General features: G+C 34.0%; 1 protein-coding gene across 1 annotated transcript; it reads right to left on the bottom strand.

Annotated features, from left to right (window-relative positions):
* Positions 1 to 10,513: 10,513 nt before the first annotated feature.
* LOC145669907 (uncharacterized) lies at positions 10,514 to 14,314 on the bottom strand. Its single transcript, XM_081738255.1, has 3 exons — positions 14,300 to 14,314; positions 12,320 to 12,499; positions 10,514 to 10,864 (listed from the first exon to the last, which is right to left on the bottom strand). Exons 1-3 carry the CDS (start codon positions 14,312 to 14,314, stop codon positions 10,514 to 10,516), a joined length of 546 nt encoding a protein of 181 aa, XP_081594381.1.
* Positions 14,315 to 19,814: the final 5,500 nt, after the last annotated feature.

Here is a 19,814-nt window from a genome sequence, read left to right as displayed (position 1 = left end):
ACATCTCTATAGACATTTATTACATTTCAAGAAAAGAAAACTTAGTTTGACATAACAGAAAAAGTTTGATACATGAATAAAAAAATTATATTAATAATAATACATAGGCATGCACAGAAATCTGTTACTTTCAACAATATCAAATAACACATTTCTCTTGTAGAGATATTAAAAAATTGGATTACATTTTAAAAAAACCGACAAAACGAAAGACGAAGAGAGAAGGAAAAAAATCAAAATTAAACATTAAACATATTTCATGTTCAGTACAATGAATACGTATCATGGTGAAAAAGAAAAGAAAGAAATATATAATTGGTTAATTAATCTTAAAAAAAAAACTTTGGTAGCATTTTATTGAGTCTCTGTCCCAAGAGGAGAAATTTCGACAATTTTATGAGTCTTCGTTCTCACGTCGATAGTAGCTCCTTTTTCAACTCTCTTTATTCACTGTGATTGGCGTCCATGAGAGTATTTAATCGTTTGTCTTAACTACAGACGAAAGAAAAAATAGTTTCTTCATATTATATATATAGTTTTCATTTCGTCCCTTGACGCACTTGATATAAAATTTCAAAGTTAATTCAGATTTTTTAAAAAAATATCGAATCCAATCACAGACATTGGGAACATATTTCCAAAATACTATATAATATTTCAATGGAATTAGGTCTTTGGACCTATCTAGGTCCCGTATTCACATTACTAAATTATTAACCAAAATCAGTTCAAATTAAGATCACTGAATTCTGTTTCTAATATAGATCGTGGGGTCAAGAGATTTTAGTCACTGAACTGACGAACGACAAATGGCTATGTTTCCGATCCTAGGGGAGGATTTGCTTCATAGTTTACTGATAGAAGGATTTGTTGGCGGGGCGCACTGTTTCGAAGTTTACTGATTTCACTATGATCTCGCAAAATAAATTTGGATAAGGATTAGGGTTTTGTTTACTTTTCTTACGACCTGCTACTTGTTCTATTTACATGCAATATTTAACATGTTATTAAAAAATTAATAGTTACTAACGTTATTAACAAATCAGTAAGATGTCATTAATTATAAGTTACGCGGTAATATTTTACATCACAAATAATTGGTCAATGTCGGGTGTCAAAAATCTATGGAAACCTAAAACAACCAGGGTAAATACCGAGCCCTTTACATACATACTCGCATATATATATATATATATATATATATATATATATATATATATATATATATATATATATTCATTTTACTCAATATAATACATTTCACTTTAATATCCATCTTAGTATTTCGTCGACATTTAAATTCTACATAACCTTTTTATATTCAACAAGTATTCACATTTTATTGGCTCAAAAACAAAACAAAAACCCTGAATAATAAAATTCTTTTTTTTTCATAAGGTTGCAACATTTATGTGTATACTTTATATGTAAACCCGATAATCAATAATAATTCTCAATTTACTAAAATCCGCGTATAAAGAAATAGTTAATGTTATTTAATAAGTTGACATAAGAGGTGGAAATACAACAAATAGAGCAGGCACGTAACTTTTCAAACTATGTAAGTATATATATATATATATATATATATATATATATATATATATATATATATATATATATATATATATATATATATATATGTATATACAGAGAAAGGGAAAAAATCAAGATTATTTGAAACTAGTGGGCCCAAACTACTAATACATACATACCATATAACCAATCAATAGAAAGAAAACCAGAAATCAGTAGTCAATGGATATAATTTGTACGATCGATGAATAACAAGTAAGTTTCTAGGAATCTGAAACCATGGTGTACCTTCTCGTCAGCCCCTCCCATGGTGGATTGAATATCGCGAAAATGGTCCTGAGTTGTGCTGAAATACCTCCACGAACTGTATCCCTCGATGTCTCAGTTAGTATTAATACATACGATCGAAATAAGTAATATGAATATTGTATGTTTTCATGAGTTTCAGAACCTTGGGGGGGAAGGTTGAAATATTAAAAAAACCTTTAGAGAAGAAGTAGAAGAAGGATAGGTAAAAAGAGAGGAGACAGAACACTACAACTACGAAAGATAAGTGGTCGAATTTACGTATACAACATACTATAACCAAATATTCTCTTTTATGCCATAAGGGGTTCGGCTTACCAAATAAATAGCCGAAAAAAGTTGTCTGCAACGTCGAGACGAGTCTGTGTCCTCGATGGGATTTTCGGAAAGACAAAGGCTTTAGGGAAATCCCACCACTCACCGTATCCGGTCAACGCCATTGCAGATCCCGGAATCCACCGGAAGGTTAGAGAAGGCGCTAATTTAGAATTTCAAAGAGGAAAAAAACATCCGACCTCTTAGAAACTAAGAAAGTCCAGAATAGTAATGAAACTAGAGTAATAGCTAAGATATCCCTAATGATAATTTGCCAAAATAAAAAAAATAAATAAACCGAATTTTGGATCGGTGATTTCAGTGACCAAACATCACCGATGGCTACCCTGCGCAGACATGCCAAAGTCTGGGACGTCGTTAATTTTCATCATCTAATTAAACTAAGAAAAGAAACGAAAATAATTAAGAGGGTCAGGGGTCGACGTCCGGGTACGCGATGGGCATAAATATTAATTTAGTAGCGGTTGATTTAATCGGATAGTCCGAACTGAGCTGTCAGCTATATGAACACTGCACAATAAATAAGGTAAGCAACGAAGAAAAAAAATATCGGAGAGTCAATGAATGTTAAAGGTACAAATGACCAAACCTGTACTTTTCATTGATCACAGGATATAGCAGTTATTTTTCCTAATTTTCATTTCTGTCGACCTTTAAAAGTAATTCCCACATGATGTTACCCTATCTGACGAAAGGCTTAAGAACCGGGGCTGTTAGTATGTGGTACTTAAATGCGAAGTGGCATACAATTCCCAACTACACATTACTATCCAATAGCAAACTCGGTTAGATGAATGTGCTGGTGTAGAAGTCAAAACGAGAGAGATTTTCAGTAAAACATATTCATATTCTCCATATAGAATATACACTGGGCCTATTCATTTAAGTACGGGTGTCCTACCATCTCATTCATATTTTATATCGTATTATTACTATATCATTACATTCATTCATTATTTACTCATTTTCGCGCGAAGTAATATTTTACAGACACCCTATTCATACATTTACACGCAGGCCATACACATATTTACATTACGCACTAATAAACATATAATTATCACAATCCGTCACGCTTAAACTACTACACGATAACATTCATCGAACCACGGACTCTTTGATTCGCAGCACCCAAATTATATTTACTTCGCAGTTTTGTAAAAAAAATCATACGTGCACACACTGAAAGTTAAATTGTCAATGATGATTTTATTTCTGATTTGCTGATGAAACTAAAGCAACAATGGAATTTTTCTACAGCCACGGGAAAAGAGAATTCAATATCACATTTTGAAACAAACAGTAACATCATGTGGGCTATTAAGAAAATAGACGTTCTTGATTTCAGTGGATATTTCGGGTTCTAAATGACATAGCAAGCTGTAATTTTCAAAGTAGTAAGATCTCATGCTATTTCTTATAAATTCATACTCATTCGAACCGTAAACCATGTCTACTAGATGTAATTTAGAAATAAGGGACCAAAATCAAACAATCTAGATCACTAACTTGGGCGATGACATAATGTCAACAAACGACTAATTACAGAAAACGAACGCGATGGCGCTGTAGTGGAGACATAATTTACCGTGTACTGAAATATATAGAAGTACTTATGAATCAGAAATCTAATATTTACTCTCGTTTAGTGTGCTTTGAGTTAGACAAATGGTATTAAACTAACGCATGTGAACTACACTGTCTTAACAGTAGAAATCACGCACTCACACAGAACTACGAACTACACACCACTATAAATACTACACATAAATACTAACTAAGCAAGCACCATTTAATTACATGCATATTGAGGAAAAGTACTCCCTTGTTGGTATATAGAGTTGGCTCTATTAAACTTTATGGGGACAAAATGAGAAAGTTAACCCTAGGTCCAATTGACCTGACCAATTATTTACAAAATGATTGCTAAAGATTGATGCCCTGGGGGCACCTTAACGAGATTTATTGAGGGACCCTTCCCTTTAGAGGGGAAAAGGCCCTAAAACAAACAATAACTAACCCATTCCCCCGCTAGAAATGGTTCAATTTGGAAAGAGAAATAGGAGCCCCTTTTTGTTAGCTTAAGCTGCCATTATGATAATTAACATTACAACTATCAAACCTATTACGTACATGCATTTACTGAAAAATAAAAAAAATCACATTTACTATACACAATATGTACGAAGCCAGGTCGTATTTCCCTAATCCCTGAGTTTTAAGAGATCAAGAATCACTCTCCTATATTGTCTATACTATTTTGATCAGATGACGAGCAATATGGCGTCCTGCAAACAGCAATCCGAAATTTCGATGAATTGTTGTTTCCTTACAAAAAATGTAGATTTTTTCCTTTTTGGGGGGCTCCTACACAGCCTTCAATGTTCAACTATGAAATTAAATCAGATTTTTACCTGAATTCTATTAAAATCCTAGTCCTTCCCAGTTGAAATGTGACAGTACACGTCACGAGCTGTGCGTCCAGATGCGTCCTTGATTATTATGATAACATTGCGCCGAAAACGACAGGGATTGGAAAATTCCACCAATGAGGTCGGAGTCTTCCAGCCGCGGAAATTACAATGCAAATAGAAATTTGGCAAATCCAGATATAACCGGATCTGAAAGTGACTATGGACTAGTGAGAGGGGGTGAGAGAAAGTTTAGGTACCTGGCCAAAATCTACATTGGTCTGAAATTAAGAAAATTTATATCCAATGACGGAACTATGTTTCAGAATGGTAAACCTTGTAACTATTCAACTTGTATATGCGAAAATGGGATTTACAATTAATCAAAATATAACTAAATATATTATTCAGTTAAAATATGATTACTAACGAAACCTTTCGATTCATTACATTTAATTTGAAGTAAGGAGAATAAATAAATTGTGTAATTAAACCGAAATCGAAGTTAAAAAAATTACTACTTACAGGGTGCGCAAAAAATAGTTGTCATTACTTTCAACTGTAATGGTACATTACAGAGGTAATATTAATATTAGATGAATATCGAAAGTAAGTGTTTTCTGCTGTGTGTTACCGTGGATAGATTAATGGTTTCGAATGGTGGTTTCTTCATGTGGACGTTACGTCTCTGTATCTATATTACATGGACATGTCTCTCTATATATATTACACTATAATTGATATCCATTACACGTGTTTTCTTTCACCAACGACTTTCTTACCTTCTATTCCTATTCTTCCATTTGGAGTTTCTATTTCTTCCTTTAAATTAAAATCAATTCTAAAGTAGGTAAGAAAACTATTAATGTATGTTTATTCTTCTTCTTCTAAACCTTTTTTTCTAGTTATGTGGGTTTGTTTTTTCGGATCATTATGCTCCACCTATTAATTAGTGTCATTATATCTCTAGGAAGTGTCAACTTAAATTTGATTTATTCTAATAGATCTGTTGTTTCTTTCCCCGTCCCAAGTTCTTGAGCTTTACCTCTTAAAAAGAATAACATCATGGTTTTCTTACATAGTCTTACTGCAGGGAATGAAATCAATCTCAGTTGTACGAAATACGCTTTCTAATACAAGAAAATATTAATCATCATTGAATTTAAATTTTTGTGCTATGAATAAGGGGGTCAGGATAACGGTTTGAAGTTACATTACTACATTATACAAATATAACCTTACATTATTACAATAGTTACTACAATAGTTACTACAATTTACTTTACTTTTTTGACTTTAACGTCCCACGGTTATGCTCCGAGGATAAGAAAGACGGTGATCGTGATAATGAACGAAATGGTGGAGTAAAGAAAGTGAGAGAAAATGTAAGAGTTTCTTTTAACAACCAGGCACAAGGTGGTTTTCGACAACACAGAACATTTGGCTCAAGCGGAGATCGAACCAGGGATCAGACACTAACGCTCCCACTACTACTATATAAAGCATACAAGTATATTGCTACGTAATCTTCAGTAAAGTAAAATAAATAACGTAGTGCTACAAATGTCTAACAACTCTTTGCTCCTGAAATGAGTTATCCATAAGGCAAGACGAGACACTTTTCGTGACAGATATGAGATGAAATAAAACTTCTACAAGAGATACAGGCACACTTTCCGAGACGAGTTTATCACTTTCACTGCACCTTTTTGAGACAACACATTCTAATCTTTTTCTTGTTATCATGATTTGTTATCAGCATCAAATAAACCAGTTATTCCCAAAATTGATTGATTGACTAGAATTTGTCGTCTCTTTTTTTAGCATTTTGGTCTCATTAAGTAGGGACTGTTTAAAATGAAATACAAACCATTATTATCATTTATGTCCTAGATGAAGAACATTCCCACTAGCATCGAGTCCAAGATCATGCGTAGGGTAAGTATATGCGTTAGCTACTGAAATATAAACAAGAAATAGGTAATTATTTCCAAATCATCATCAGTTTCACCAATAATTAGATTTCTACAATAGCTGTGTGGGATTCTTTCTGAACGAAATACTTGAGTTGCATCTAATGGCGTAAGATGTTACAAATGTGAGTCTGTTATTGTGCTATTGCCGATGGAGATACTCGGTCGAAAAAGTGTAAAAGGTTTTTGAAGCCAGCCATCCTGAGTGAGATTTTCTGGGTTTTTCTCATTTACGACACGCAAATGTTGAAATGGTACCTAACATACAGGTCCTAGACCGCTTCCTCCCTTCTCCAATCCTTTCTTCCTTCCCTTTCCTAGGATAGTGATATACCGAGGGCTATCATTCTTCATACGTGACGGACTAACATAGCCATAGATGCCGAAGGCTCAGAAATCTAATTCCTAGCTCTAACCTTAATTGCGCTGGCATCTCACATAATAGAAAACAATCACAATTATGTTCCATTTAGAAGTATGCACGCATTATAATTGTATGTACTGGGTACAACTTATTATTGCCTTCCTACTTGCCGCAGGATAAACGTATTATGCAATTCTTTTTCTTTTCTAGAGCGCAATGGAATCACTAACGAATCCTGAAGGGTCATTGAGAGGAGGTGAATTGCCGCTTAGTCGACTAATGTGGGCTTGAAAATGGAACTGAACATAAGATCAGAATAAAATAGTGCAATCATATATATATATATATATATATATATATATATATATATATATATATATATATATATATATATATATATTTGGTCTAGGAATTAATTCGTGCGGGTGGACAAGAGATGGCGCAACGAACGGAGCGTCCCACAGTTCCGTGTATCCACACATGTGTTGCAAACCCCTGTCATCGCGTATCGTTCGTAGTATAGGGCAGTGGATTAAAGCGTCAACAACACCAGTTTGTAGTTAAGTGAACATGGCGCAATTTGTGCCTGATAAAGTGTTTTTGCGGGGTGTCCTGCTGCATTACTTTAACATGCAGAAAAGTGCGACTGAAAGTCATCGTATTTTGGTGGAAGTGTATGGTGACCATGCTCTAGCTGAGCGAACGTCTCAGAAGTGGTTTGCACGGTTTAGAAGTGGTGATTTCGGCTTGGCAGACCAAGAGCGAGCTGGACAGCCAAAAAAATTTCAAGACGAAGAATTGACAGCATTGCTCGAGCAGGATTCGTGTCAAACGCAGGAACAACTTGCAGCAGCATTAGGCGTTGATCAAACAACAGTCTCCAAACGCTTGAAAGCCATGGGAATGATTCAAAAGATGTCACATTGGGTTCCACATGAATTGAAAGACAGAGACGTTGAAAGACGAAAAACCATTTGCGAGTTGCTGCTTCAACGACAGAGCAGAAAGGGGTTTCTGCATCGAATTATTACGGGTGATGAGAAGTGGATCCATTACGAGAACCCTAAACGAAAAAAGGCCTGGGTGAAACCAGGTGAACCAGGTCCATCACAACCAAAACGAGATATTCACTGTGCAAAGGTTATGCTGTGCATATGGTGGGATATGAAAGGTGTGGTGTACTATGAGCTGCTGCAACCGGGTGAAACTATGAATGGAGAACGTTATCGACGACAATTAATGCGTTTGAAGCAAGCTCTGGCCAGAACACGACCAGAATGGGAGAACAGACATGATAAACTTATTGTTCAACATGATAACGCTCGCCCACATGTCGCAAAACCGGTCAAAACCTATTTAGAAAATGTCGGATGGGAAGTTTTACCCCACCCGCCGTATTCACCAGACGTTGCTCCTTCGGACTACTACTTGTTCGATTGCATGAACAACGATTTGATTGGACAGCGGTTTACTTCTTCAGAATATATCGAAACATGGGTCTCTGATTGGATCGCTTCCAAGGATGAGGACTTCTTTCGCCACGGAATCCGTACTTTGCCTGACAGATGGGCGAAAGTGGTGGCTAGCGATGGACAATATTTTTCTTAAGGTATTTATGTATTTTGTGTTTGTACTACAGCTTCAATGTGTGCGTACCAACCGCACGAATTAATTCCTAGACCAAATATATATATATATATATATATATATATATATATATATATATATATATATATATATATATATATATATATATATATTGGTAAAAGTTGTAACTCACCTGCTCTCAGAGTAATGTTACTTTGTACATTTAATGTATATTCGTATTGTGAGGTTCGTGTACTGATGGAGAAACCCCCACAATGAAGAACGTCTGACTAGTAATACTCAAGCTGTGCATTAAACTCTATGAAAATGTCGACCAGATTATGCAGCATTAAGAAAACATATATATTTATATCATATTTTAATTAAGATCAATTCTGAAATCTTTCCACAGCTTTTACATAGTATAAAGTATTCATTATATATATTATAATCTTCTTTATATTTATATATGATTCTCATACTTTATCGTATTATTAAAATCACTCGTATTTCTTCATCGAATTCTGTAAATGGCGGTTTTCAAGACTAGAATTAGATTCTCAATGTATACATGCATATAGACATCATCAAAAGTACTAATTGATTATAAATCACTGTTTCTGTAAAACTGGAAATCATTGATAGAATATGGACATAATTGCGACATCTCGATGTAATTTAATTATTTAATTTTATCTGGTTATTATTTTTAGATCTAGCACAAATGTAATTTAACAGTTGGTTTTAGCAATAGACATTTTGACCCGAGGCTCTACCCATTTATATGTTCATATTTCCAAACTAAATTACCAGTTAACAACCACAAAATTTCATCTACACTATATGTGATTTTCAGGCTATCACTTTTTTTAATAGTTTGTTTACGAGTTTCGATGCGAAAAAGTTGAAGAGTTAAATTAGATTTTAAATTTTTGAATCATCCGATACTGATCTTCAAAATACTTCCAAAATGTTATGTAATGCGACGGTACAGCTATATCATAGTGGCGCATTACAAAGTGATCTGAAAAGGTAGGGGGACCCATCGCGTCACGCCGTCCCCCGTGCCTATCTTTGACCATTGTAATATTCTAGCAAGTGGGGGAGCACCACAGATATTATTTGGAAGTAGGGGTACGGCATCATCTCGCGATCCCGCATTTCCCCTCACTGTTACCCATATATACATAGGGCTGTACAAATATTAGGGAACGGTTGCACACAACTTCCTAGTCATTAGCTGTTGGCTCATGGAAGAAGAATAGCCCATTGTACTCTTTCTAAATGTTGTTGTCCCAAAATGTTAATGACATCCGTCACATAATTGCAAAAATAGGTGCAAAACAATTCTGTCTGTAAATAATGAATTTACGAATCTTCTCTATCTTAATGAAACTTATCAGTTTCTGTCCAGATTTAAAAAAAATACTGTTTGAACACAAGAAGCACTGCATCCAATCCAAGACGATCCGGAAAATTTAAAAAGTAGCATTAAATGGGGGAAGAAAGGAGAAAACAGAGGATTCGGGAAAATTGAAGGAACAAAGAGATAAAAGATCAAGAAGGGGTGAGGGAATGCATTGGAAAATTATTTCTTTTCCCAGCTTTAAGCAACATTTAACACATCTGGAAAGAACATTTTTGGTGATCTCATTTTTGCTGAAATAGAAAGTACTGTACTCCGAAATATCCTAATCATTGCAACGAGTTCTATATGCATACTTGGCGATAATTAAAGTTTTAAAATAATTGCGTTAATTATTCCCTATACACATAAACCTGGTATTCACAAGAAACACTCGAAACGTGGTGTCTTTAAATAAAACAAAAGACCAGGCTATAAATCAATATAGCGTATAAGTTAATACAAAGGTATTGTAGAAATGAAAAAGTAGCATCTTAGTTTTGAGAAAGTATATTTCAATACTTTTCCAAGTATGAATCTTTTTCTTTACAAAAGTTGAATTCTGAAGTTCAGAAAACTTTCATGGAAAGAAAATTTAGCCAAGGATTTTGGTGGCTACGGGAGCAGCCAAAGCTCCTACAGGAGCTCCCCAAGCACCAACGGGAGCTGCCAAAGCTCCTAGAGGAGCTCCTAAAGCTGCTACGGGAGCAGCGGCCACAGCTCTGATGGCAGGAGCTGGATGTGCACTAGCTCCAATCCTACTCACAACAGCGTTGAATCCGTTGATGCTATCAGCAGCGTAGTTCACAACTCGGATGGTGCCATCAGGTTCAGCAAGGCTGTATTGTCCTCTGGTTACAGGTCCATCACGGACTTCTACTTGGTTCTTGTTATCTCCAGTCAAAGCATCACTCACTCCGTAGCCGAAAGCGTATCTAGGATAGGCCTGTCGATACAAAGAAAGAAGTTAGTTATTTAAATTTGGTTCATAACTCTGCAATAACTATTTTTAACACTATTGGGGTTGAGTATAGAATGAATGTGAGGTTCTTCTGTTAAATTTTAACAGTTAAGCTCTTCACTAAGATCACCGCCATAACCTAAAGACAACGAATACTATTACAAATTTAAAAAGTGAGTTAGATGATATTTAGAAATTGCTATTACAGGAACCAATAAAATGCTTCCAAGATTTCTTATAGATCAGGAATGTGCATGCGCAGTTTGTGACGGCATTGCTGTTGCGTAACCAAATTTACACAGGTTGCGAAAGGTCTTGAAAACAATTTGCACTACACATAGCACCGTTTTGTAGATGTAACCTGACTTTCTTTTAAAAGTTTTGATATTCTTCAGTGTGGATAAATTATTTACTAAAATTCAATAAAGTAATACTAGTTAAATTATTCACTAAAATTCAATAAAGTAATACTAATTAAGTTATTTTATTATATTAATAGATTACATTCGTTTTGAAACTTCTTAAGTTGTCGTACCTCTATTAACCATATGTATCTAATGCTCATAAGTAAGTGCTTTAAAAGAATAAGGACATAGAACTACCAACATTTCTATCATGTCCAAACGAAGAAATCTTCACAGTAAGATGTCGAAAGATGTTAGTAGAAGTCTTGAATTAGCACTAACAGCACAAACTTGTTTCTTTGATTAGTACAAAATAATTTGAAAGTGATTAAATCTATCTAAAGTTGCAACATTTTACTTCGGATGGCGAACATAGAATCAGAGGAAGTTGTGTAGATTATTAAGAATTATATTTTAGATGTTATTTTCTAAAATATGTACATTGTTTCAGAAGAGTTATATGGTAGAGCAGCATCAAAGTGAATTTCTTCTACTAAATAAATTTATCTCTTAATTTCTGTGGTTATTCTCTCGGACTTTTCATCAATAAAAATATTTTGAAAACTGAATCTTGCGTATATAACAAACTGACAATCATAAGGAAAGCTATTGAACTTCGAGAAATTTCAAGTTCATAAAATTCAAACTATTAACATCTAATTCATATCATTAAATTTATTTATTACTTAATTAACATTACCAGTTAAGTGATAAAATAATTAAATATATTAAAAATAATGAAGATTCATTTTTTGAGTTTGAAAGTGAAACTAAATACAGTAAGTATTAGTAAGATTCCTACAATCTGCTTGAGTAGAAGTAGATTTCAAAAGTAAGTATAAAATTCTAATTAGCTGTATACATTTCTTAAAAATGACTTGAATATAACATTTTCAAACAAGACGAACATATTGTTAAAAAAAATGTTTACCATGGTGAAAATTTAAATGAGCATAATTGTTGGAATCATATATTGTGGGGTTTTCCAGAAATCAGCTATTACTTAAGAGATAAAATTAAATTTTTAATGACTTACATAGTAATCGATAGCAGGGGAAGCAACAGCTGCAACAGGTGCAGCTACAGCGGCAACAGGAGCAACAGCAGCTGCAGGTGCAATTCCAGCGAGAGGAGCTGCTAAACCTGCATATCCTGCAAGACCTCCAACAGCACCACCAGCAGTCACTGCCACGGCAGCAGCCAAGACAAGGGAAACCTGAAAATATTAATAACAATATAATCAGTTTCGGATTAGCTTTAGTCAATCTTCAAAATAGAAAGAATTTATGACTACAATAAAGGAGTATTATTTCTAAAGAATTACTCAGTTTATTATTGTCTAAAATTAGTTAGTGAAGATGCTTATAAGATGGAGAGATCACAAAACTTCTTCGTAGTAAATGTTTTTTGTTTATATAAAGGGCTTACTGCTAAATGGTTATGTCATTTCTCAGGTTGTGAGTTATCATAATATGGGAATTTTTAAAACTATTGAGTATGATCGGCGATACATAGGGATACCCTCACTGAAGCATTCCCAAAGTCATTGTGAATACTGTATGTTGTACTCGATAAATAGACATTACGATTAAAAACATATACTTAATTACGATTAATAAACTTTAATATTACAGTAATTTCCTCGATGAAAGAATAATTTCTATGAACTTCTCAACTTCTAATTTTATAACAATTTCACGAGTTGAAACAGTTAAAATACGTATGTGGAAAGACCATTTTTAATGGACTATATTTGATATTTTTAGGCCATACCGAGAGGGATATGAGGGACACATTCCTTCAAGAATTCTGAAGTTCATAAATAAAATAGTAGCAATAGTAGTAAAATAGAAAAAGTAGTATTTTTCAAGTCCTAATACGGACTCGTGTTATACATATATATATATATATATATATATATATATATATATATATATATATATATCTTCCTTGTGCAATTTCAACATTATTTATCTTTTGTATATGTGAGTATTAATTTCTTTCTAGTTCAATTAAACGTTGTATAATTCACAGTTCTAGTGTTCTGTTGCGGTATTTTAAAGTGCATCCATTCTCTTTAATGAGATGTCTTTTAATAATATACGTAAATGAACTGAGCAATTATTATCTTATGTAATACATCACATCGACTTTTAATTATTTTACTATGAACTATACTCACATAGAAAAAGTTGAGTCCTGACTGGCTGGATTTATATCTAGATATCGTAGAATTTTCTCCTGAAACCGCGACAAATCATTCGTTGCCCATATCCCACACAAGCAGTATATACGAGCTATTACCAGAATCTTGTTCGTGCAGACGGTGGACGTACGTAAGGGTCATTTGTACGGAGAATGTATTTGTACCAATGTAGCATAAAAAGTAAAACATGTAGACAATTTTACATGGAACAAGAAAGCGCAATTGAACAGGGAAAACGTAGACAATACCGTACTTCATTTAACCCCCTGGTGCAACATCGTTGAAGACAGTAGCCTATAGACAGTTGCTTCCGCCCCCAACCCTTTCTTCTGTTATCATCATGGAACACACCCTTTTCCCACTTGTGATTAGGAGGTTGCCTTTGACTCAGGTCATCATTTGCCGTTTGTCTGTTGTCAATTGTCTATTTTCCTCACCGTATTCTGTGACAAATAATATAATTTGGCTTATACAACGTAATACATAATCTGAACATTCTTATTCGGAAAAGGTAATAGTCTGCAGACCTGAAGCCAAGACAGACCCACCTTGCAGGTCCTAATTGCAACATTAAGGATGATCTTATATTAAATATATTTCTAGAAACAGAAACATATTTTAGTGTAAAAGAATAATGTATCGTATTAAAGCAAGTTTAAGGCAACGCATTGAAACTTGAAATATAGGAATTCAGTTGTAGTATATGAAACAATCTTAAATAATACTCTAAATAGTGACCTTTTTTCACGCATTCCAATGACCACAGCTTGAGAACTGCTGTTCTAAGAATTAAAAATTGCAAGTACTTACTGCAAAAGTGTTCATGTTGTAGCTTCTTCTAGTTGCTGTTGTTGCTACCTGAAGACAAATTCTAACAATTCTGCAGACCCTTATATACTAAAACCATGTAAGGGAAAGTGAGTATTCATCAATATGCATGAGACATTACTCTATATGAGAACAGTTATATTTTGTTGTGACTATAAAATAATAACTACTACAAATTCATAAGACAAGAAATATATGAATTACAGAATAAGGAGAAAATAGTTTAATAGTTTATAACACATGAGCTAAAATTCCATTTTATTACTTTATCGTGGCTCTGATGTTGATTTGTGTTAATTTTAATAGATAGTTATGTACTTTCGTATGCTAATTTAGATCTTAACATCGTAAATTACTTTTACATTATACGTCATTTTCCTCAAAATGAGGAAGAATTTATTTATTTTCGTCAATCAGAGAAACGTTTCTCAAGTTACCGTGGGTTTATGCAGTTTATTAAGAAACAAATATACTGTACTTACAAATGTAGCAAAAGTAACTAAACATACTATAAATATATTTAATATAAGATCATTCTTAGTGCTGCAACATTAGGACCTGCATGGCAGGTGGGCTAGTCGTGGCTTCGGATGTGCAGGCTCTGATTATGTATTACGCTGTTCTGTAGAATAGTCTTATTAATGGTAAAACAGATGAACTATCAAAATATCAAATAATTCCATATTTTTATCTTATGGTAACGTCGGTGAAATTGCTAAGAATGCTCACTGTCTCAAAAACTGAACAATATTGCAGATAGAACGCATATCGGCTCTCTTGTATGTACTCATCAAAAGCTTCTGTGAGCACAGTAGCTGAGTGGCAGAGTGCTCATCTCTGATACCTGGTTCGATCCCTACCCGCATGAGTTTCAGGTGGGTAACATCATGTTTTTTCTACGTGGGTTGCATCGAGGTTCTTCCATTTTCTCCTACATTCTTATTTCACCAATAATTTCATAACTATTCACCTCCATTAACTCTTTTTTAATGTAAAGGGCATAGACGTGGATTTTAAAACGAGAAATTTCGATTTGTAGAAGAATCATCACCATAGAAAAAAATATACCATAATTTAATCTTATTTTGTACCAACCCGTTAACTTTTTTCTTTTTCAGAAATCTATAGTTTTTCAAAAGAAAATCCATGTACTTTAATACTCGTTTTAGCGATTAGCTACCAACAAATATAACATATGTAACCATCATTATTGTAATATATCTGTGTGACTATAAATTGTTATTAAAATGTAGCAAGTTAGTTGCTTGCTTTTACTGATCTTCAGTGCATGTTTATTTGTTTCATGTTGAACACAAGGTTATATAGTTCCGTGGGTTCTAAACTGCATTTACACTTACCAAGAGACAAACTTTGATCTCCTGCACTTCATTTAGTAAATTTGGAAGCTTTCCTCTGTGTTCATTTTTTATATTCAGAATCAAACTCTGCTACAGGGGCTAAAGAGCCTCGAAAACAAAGTTGAAGAATTATTAGGATTACAATTTACCTGTAATTTTTATCTTGACGAAACTCTTTAAAATCAGTGACCTTGCACTGTCTCCAGAAGGGTGTTGTCATTACTAAACTGGTATTTCTATCTATTTAATTACATTATAAGTTTGGTTATGCAACATTTCTTATTCCTAAGACCACTGTCTATCATATACATATCAAAACATATCTTCTCTCACTCTGTTACCCTCCCTCTCCCCTCTTCACTCGAAATGTCATATTTATTTATTTATTTATTTATTTATTTATAGAAAAATTGGTGATTCTGGTTCGAAAAGCTTCTATAAATGTTCATATCTACTAACTGTATGCTAATGAAACTACACTATCAGTTTTTTTTCGTAATCTCTTGTGCCGGTATCTGACTCTAGAGCCCTAATAGAAGCGTCAAAACTAGGTATAACCTTTAAAGAAAACTTTTAGGAAAATTCCACAAATTTATCGATCGTAATACATGCATGTGCTATTATTCAAAAGCCTGCTTCAATTTCGAAACAATGACGTACGATCTACAAACCTAAGTTAATTAGGGTAGGAGAAAAAGCTTCACAATTTTATTCTTTTTTTTTAAAGAAAAAAATCTTCAAATAGAGGGAAATGGTTCAAATTTAGCTTTGTATATTGATACTAACCGTATTTCAATGGAAATTGGCATAAACATATCCTAGTACAAGTAGCACCTTTGGGGCACATTTGTGCCAGTATCTGATCCCGAGCTTTAGTAGGGGCACCCAAAAAAACTTTCTTGAAGGAAACGTATGACAACATTCCTCAATTTTGTCCCAAAATTATTGATTGTGACATATATATATATATATATATATATATATATATATATATATATATATATATATATATATAGTACCAATTGAAAGCCTTCATCATTCTAAAGACAATGGCGTACAAGCAATCAACCTACACTAATTATTGTATCAGCAGGAGCTTCCTAAGTGATGTTTTAAATTATTAAAAATGTCACAACATAGTATTTCGAATTTTATTTCTATTTATCTTGATGTCTAGCACTCACACGTTAATAAAACTTGTCAAAAAGGTAATATTTGGTGCAGTTACCTGATCCCAGAGTTCTGCTGTGGGAACCCAGATTGCTGAACTTTTTTTTAGGGAATGTTCCGAAACTTCTCTGATTTCCCCGATTTTATGGATAATGATGCATGTGTTTGGTATCATTCAAAATCTTGGTCCGTTCTAAAAACAACGAGGATCCTTAGGGTACGAGTAGAAGTTTCTTAAAGGCAATTTTTGTTTCTTTAATTTTGTACCGATTTTCAGTACATTTCTGCCTTGTCACCAGCTTTCTATACAGGACGGAAGAAAGTGTTATCATGATCTACTGGTTTTATTAGTGTTTTCCCAGTGATTATGTGGAAATTATAAGCGACCAGGTTCATCTGTATTACAGATGCTGTCCCCTAATAACGACACAATATTTTTACGATGACAATATATCAATACGTACAACTTTAATCTGTTCAGACGTGTTTAGAGGAACTGAAATTCAACACGTCTTCTGTCCCACTTAATCCCCCGACTTGATTATCGAATATCTTTTGTACGTATTACAATAGCAAGTAAATTTGGTATTTGGCTACCATTTTCTCTTCCATTATTGTTGACGCTATTGAGTGCTACACTGCAAGGATAATGATTTAAATGAATCATTAAGCAGGCTTTCAATGACACCACACATATATATCAGAATCCGTAAGTTCGGGACAAAGTTGAGAAAAAAATTCTAAAAGTTTCCTTGAAAAAAGTATGTTTGGGCCCTCCTATTGAAGCCCAGAATGAGAATACTGAGACAAAATATATCCCCAAAATACTATTTGAACTAGGATATGTTTCTGCCAAGTTTCATTGAAATATGGTTACTAAATGTCAATATACAAAGCTAAATTTAATGCATTTCCCTCTATTTGAAGAATTAATCCCTCTATTTGAAGAGTTGTTTGCTTGAATTTCGCTACAAATGTAAGCTGTTGCATACCATAAAAGTGATTTAACGTCGTGTTAATGAAGTTAGTTTTCATTAAGGTATATTGATAACTACTGTGTATACCTAGGTAAATAGTAGATGTATATTCACATATATGTGTTTCGTTTCTTAATAATAAAAAAATAATATTCAAATACTGAAAAAATGTGCACTTATATATCTATCTTCCTTCTGAAGAAAGGAAGATGTTTTATTTTTGTCTGTGTTCAGACAAGAGTAGGAAGTTCTCAATTCAACCGCTGATATGTTGTAAGTATGTTCACGCATAATTCTGACTTGATGCACTGACTTCGATTACTTATTTTTTTTTCTTTGAAAAAGTATACTTTTCCAGTGGTTCCACACAAGTTTCATTGAAATCTAATGATGACCTTTGAAACTAGAAAATGAAACTCCTGAATTCTAATAGTGTTAATTAGTGCTTGGAATTTTGGTAAATGGTACCCGCTTGCCCGCTCATTACCAGTTCTATTTGATTTTACCCAATCAAATGCGAGTTTTACTCGTTCGACACGTTTGGCCCGTATGGCCCATTTGGCTTGTTTGGCTCGTTCTACTCGATTGGTTCTATGACCCGTTTCGCTAGTTGGCTCGTTTGACACATATGTTCACTTCGTCCGTTAAAATTATAGGGGATAAGAAATGACTATCAAGTTTTGTATTGATAGACGGAATAGGTATGAGGAGAAAGCGTGTATACAAGATTCTCTCTCATATCTATTCCGTCTATCAATACAAAACTTGGTACAGTTATTTCTTTTCCCCTATAGTATTTTTCGAGATATATTTGGATTGCGTGCTTTTACCCAGGGCCGCTCCAGAAGGATCCAAAGTTGATGGGAGAGATTTCTGGAAGGAATTTCCCCGACATTCTCCGAATTTTCCCTGTTCAAGTAGTTTATGAGCCCCAATACATAACACCTCTGGAAATCTTGTTTCATGCTAAAGAGAATGAACTATAAACCATGACTTTCCAATGAACAGTATTAATACAATAGCTCTTTCACTGCGAGTCTACTATTTTCCTTATACTAACAGGGTAAGTGGGCCCCAGGGACCTACTCCGTTTTGCCATGGCACCTAACTTTTTGTGCATGAACATAACTTTGTTATGTTTATTGAATGGGCTAGGTTTGTTTCGGATGTCCGAATGACACGTTCATGTCCGTTCCTTATTAGCTTCGGTATAATATTCAATACTCGCCCGCACCGATGAACCACTCGCCCCGGGCGAGTGGTTATTTGCATTCTTGCGTTAGACCCAATACATTAGTTATGAATCCGCATATAAAAAATACAATTTGTGTTATAATGATCACCTGAAAGTTTTTTTTTTATACGTTAATGACAAAATGTGTTGTTTTCCTACAAATGCTTACATACTGTCGACTTGTTTGTGTCTAAAACCGAAAAGGAACGAAAGAAAAGCATTGAAAATCAAAAGCAAACATCTGGAGGTCTGCATGGATGCGGATATCCACATCAAAATGGATATCTGCGGATATATATTTCTTTTCTGTGCGCATAGCGGATACAGTTGCGGATATGGTTTCCTACATCTGTTTGCTACCTAGAAAAAACCTATGAAATTTGTGACGATGGTGAAAAGAGCATTAAGAAACATTTGTTTTGAAATTAAAGTTTTAAGGCGAGTTGAAAAATAACTAAAATCAAAATAGGAGTGTTTGAAGCTTGTGACTCAGCGACAGCAAAACGGCAAGAAATGACACGAGAGAGTTGTTCTTTTTTGCTCTTTTCAATATTTTAGCAGCCGTTTTGTAGGTGAATGATTTCTCTGACCTAAACAGAACGAAATGACAGGCCTCTTCGCTACTCCTCAAGTACCGCTATTTACTGTAAAAAGAAAAGAAAAATAAGAATTGCCGCCAAAACCCCTCTGATAAAGCTGAAAAGTTTAAGACCATTGGCCTTGAAGATGAAGAAATGTGTTCAAATAAAGTTGTTCGA

The sequence above is a fragment of the Thermobia domestica genome, chromosome 14, assembly GCF_964235325.1.
Source record: "Thermobia domestica chromosome 14, izTheDome1.hap1.1, whole genome shotgun sequence".
Lineage (NCBI taxonomy): Eukaryota > Metazoa > Arthropoda > Insecta > Zygentoma > Lepismatidae > Thermobia > Thermobia domestica.
This window is presented reverse-complemented; position numbering and strand designations above follow the sequence as displayed.